This window comes from Limulus polyphemus, unplaced genomic scaffold (assembly GCF_000517525.1).
Source record: "Limulus polyphemus unplaced genomic scaffold, Limulus_polyphemus-2.1.2 Scaffold169, whole genome shotgun sequence".
In the NCBI taxonomy this organism is placed as follows: Eukaryota; Metazoa; Arthropoda; class Merostomata; order Xiphosura; family Limulidae; genus Limulus; species Limulus polyphemus.
Window position 1 is genome coordinate 938,590 of NW_013665779.1, and position 4,113 is coordinate 942,702.

The following is a 4,113-nucleotide window of genomic DNA, read 5'->3' on the forward strand; positions in this document are numbered from 1 at the left end:
CAGATTTTGACATCAAATTTTGGGGTACAAAAGTGCGTCTTATACACCGAAAAATACGGTAACTAAAAATATATGAAATACCACCACAATTGAAAAGCTGCTATATATTTCACTTTTCTACAACTAGAAATCAATAAATCTTTATTTAGACATACAGTTTCTTCAAAATTTGTGTGAAGATATTGTGTCAATGAAATTCTCGTAAGCAAGATTAAACGTTTGTAAACTTGCACTAATTCTCGATCTTAGGCAAGGATTACATGCCATAACGGTTATTCGGAATGCTTATACTTGTTTGACTCTGTTTCTGTATCACTGTCCAACTAGAGTGCAGGGTACTCAAGGTAGGGCTTTGTAAGCAGCCTTTTTTTCAAGGTTTATCTCCTTTGAAAATGTATAATGAAAACGATCGTTGAAGCAGGTAACCTAAGACTGCGAGATTCTGCACTAGGAATACGGTATGACTTCACCATACTGGTATATATATATATATATATATAATTTATGGCGTCAAGACGTGCTTCTATCCCTTATGGCCATGATGCAACGGAATCCGTTGTCTATTGTGGATTGCTTGTGATTTGTTTCTTTTTTTTATATTTTAATTTCTAAACTGATCTTTATAGTATTAAAAGTGTACCTACATGTTGTTAAATTAATATCACTACCAGACTTTTCACTCCCGGTATATAAAAAACATACCCTTCCACTCCCAGTATATTAAAAACGATGTCGACATAAAATACAAGTCAATGTTTTTATATTTGAAAAGGCTTTTAGTGAGTGTCATAACTTTTTCTGCTCAAGAGTAGATTTTGATGAATCCTCAAATGGTCGAAGAGTACACTTGGATCCATAAAGGCACCTTTTAAGTTCAACCTGTTTGTTTTCAGTATATTTTGAATATATTTCCCACGTATTAATTTGGTTATTAAATTAAAATACTAGGTACACAAAAAAAATCCTTTCAATCACGTAAACAGGTAAAAAAAAATGTAAGGTTACATATTATGGGTTCGAGGGTGCATTGACTTCAAGCGATATACCATCCCTTGCATGTTTTCGTTTTATCATTAATTGGACAAAACACGTATAACATACAAAACTTATATATATATTAAACACAATATGCTTTTCCAGAACTTCTAATTTGAATATGAAATGCTTAATTGAGTAGACTTTCATTTGTGAATGTTGTTAGTTTGACAACAAAGCGTTAACACGACTTGAACAAGACTTTGTAATTCAAACAATGAACCAACAGTATAACTTTTATTCTAGACAAATGAGCTTCGAACTGAAAAGATCTTTGCGGTTGGTCCTTTCTATGGTAACATCAAGTTTTAACAGTACACAAAACAGTATTTAAGAGTCAACTTCGCAAAGAAGCGGTGTTTATTGTATTTCTAGAACAACTCCTACATATAACAATGCACAAATGTCTTTAGGAGTCAACTGATGACCGCAAAAAAGCAAAGTTTATTGTCAATACTTTCTAGAACAGATCCAAGTTATAACAATGCATAAAACAGTCTTTAGGAGTCAACTGATGACTGCAAAGAAGTGTTTGTTGTTAATACTTTCTAGAACAGATCCAAGTTATAACAATGCATAAAACAGTCTTTAGGAGTCAACTGATGACTGCAAAGAAGTGTTTATTGTTAATACTTTTTAGAACAGATCCAAGTTATAACAATGCATAAAACAGTCTTTAGGAGTCAACTGATGACCGCAAAGAAGTGTTTATCGTTGGTACTTTCTAAAACAATTCGTTATAACAATACACAGGATAACTGAGCTTCGAACAGGATAACGACTTCAAATTATAATGGTACACAAAACATTAATGTATTATCGAAGCCAACTGAACTGCGTCATGAAAACTAAAAAAGGTCAAAAACATCCAGATCTGGAAAGGGAAATGGCCTACAGTCAGTAAACGTAGTGAATGCCAATTTAACCTACAGCTACGAAAGCTTCCGTAATGTCTGAGAAAACTTGGATTACATTCAAGTTCTGAGCATTTCTTAGCTTCGATGAGGCCGCTTGTACTTACCACTGTTTTGACAACTGTTAGATTAAAAAAAGAACTGAGGCTGTGCCAAATATGCACATTTTTAAAAAAGTTAACAACACAGTCCTTGCTTTTCCCTGACAAATTTTTGCAGGTTATGATACATAACTCAAGCTATGGTATAACGACGTCTAAAAATAGTACTCTAAAATCACAGTACCTACTAATTTTCCAATGGTATTGCATAAAATAAAGAATGGAATTTCCTGCGAATAGATATCACGACAAACAGGACATTTCAAATATTTCTGCGAACTTACGGAATTGTTTGTCAGTTTGTTTGTTTGACTATCTGCCGAGCCGTCCCTAATTTGAAAGTGATAGACTAGAGGGAAGGTACTACCCATCGCCAACTCTTGGTCTACTTAGATCGTACAGTGGGATTTGACAGTCACTCTTATAATGCACTAACAGCCCCAAAGTGCGAAATCTGTTACTGAAGGAATGCTAGTGTGATATAGTTTATATAATCTGTTACTGAAGGAATGCTAGTGTGGTATAGTTTATATAATCTGTTACTAAATGGATGCTAGTGTGATATAGTTTATATAATCTGCTACTGAAGGAATGCTAGTGTGGTATATTTTATATAATCTGTTACTAAAGGAACACTAGTGTGGTATATTTTATATAATCTGTTACTAAAGGAACACTAGTGTGATATAGTTTATATAATCTGTTACTAGAGGAACACTAGTGTGATATAGTTTATATAATCTGTTTCTAAATGGATGCTAGTGTGGTATATTTTATATAATCTGTTACTAAAGAAATGTTACGGTGATATTTATTAACAAAAGCATGCTGACCAGACAAAGTAGAAAATCTCTTACTACAGGAGTGCTAAGAAGATATTTTACAGAATCTCGTAAATAAAACTTAATGTAAGAACAAAGGCGTTCTGAAAAAACAACAACAAACGAACAAAAAGGGTTACACAGAATCTCTTAATATAAATACAACGAAAAACCATTAAACCTTTTGAAATATCCTGCCAGTGTTTTGTTAATAAAAGTTCCATATTCTTCTGTGACAGCTAGTGGTAATCGTTACTTCAGGTAATAATCCAGGACATAAACTTGAGTGTTTAAAGCTTCTAATGTAAACAGGACCCACAATTACAGAATACCAAACACGCACCACACACACACACACATTCTTCACGTGTTTCTTGAGGAATAGTTACGTATGTTTTCATGCTTTTATTATAGAAGTTTTATGTATGTTTATAGTTTTCACTGTTTTATTAAATGACTTTAACTTTCTAGGAATATATCAATCCCATATTGACAAAAATCAACTGTTATTAAAATGCAGAAACTCTAACAAATTACGTTATCTTCTTTCAGGATGTCCTTATATTTAAACATTATGAAACGTTACATTTAGCTCATAATAAACCAAATACTGTCATTTTTTTTAATCCTTACTTCGGATGCTATGTTGACGTTTAAAGGAGCTGGCAGGACGCAGACCTGAATCTCGCCTCCCTCCTTGCCGCCGGTAGATACTGCTTCCCGGAGAGTGACTACTCCGCTCTCGGCCACTTTGTCGTGATAACGGCATTTTATTTTGACGAGCACTATTTACCAGAGGTATAAACGAATAAAAAGGTTCATAACAGTATGCACTGTACATTCATTCCACTCTGATTGACTGCAGTCCTGATACTGCTAAACACATTTTTCCTTATTTGATTTCACACAATAAAGAGGTCGTTTTGTGAAGTGTTCTACACTTTTATTTCCAATCTATGATAATATAGGATTGCCGATTTGTTGCTTGGCAAACTTAAAATCGAACACTTTAAGAAAAACGTTCCAAAAACTCCATCTTCACAATGTCATTATTTGCTGCAGTTCTAAAATGATGATTAATCCACCTACAAAAAAAAATGCTCCTTAAGCGCTAACCTTTATTTCTACACTACATATTCTCATTTCAATTTTAACTTCACAAAACACTATTTGATTAATCTTTCCAAAGCTGCAGTAACTTGAACTTCGATTACCTTGCTGTCAAAGAAGACTGTTACAAGT

The 4,113-nt window shown here is 33.5% G+C and overlaps 1 protein-coding gene across 2 annotated transcripts in view; it reads right to left on the reverse strand.

The window, feature by feature from the left end:
- LOC106477773 (protein SSUH2 homolog) overlaps window positions 1–3,883 on the reverse strand; it is a 56,013-nt gene extending 52,130 nt beyond the window's left edge. The window contains exon 1 of one of the 2 annotated variants that reach the window (XR_002609801.1): window positions 3,505–3,883. Coding sequence is in view for 1 of the 2 variants with exons in the window: in XM_022381510.1 (XP_022237218.1) it covers window positions 3,505–3,712 (208 nt within the window). In the remaining variant the exon portion in view is untranslated. The remainder of the gene's footprint in view (window positions 1–3,504) is intronic. The other variant, XM_022381510.1, reaches the window with a different exon arrangement.
- Window positions 3,884–4,113: the final 230 nt, after the last annotated feature.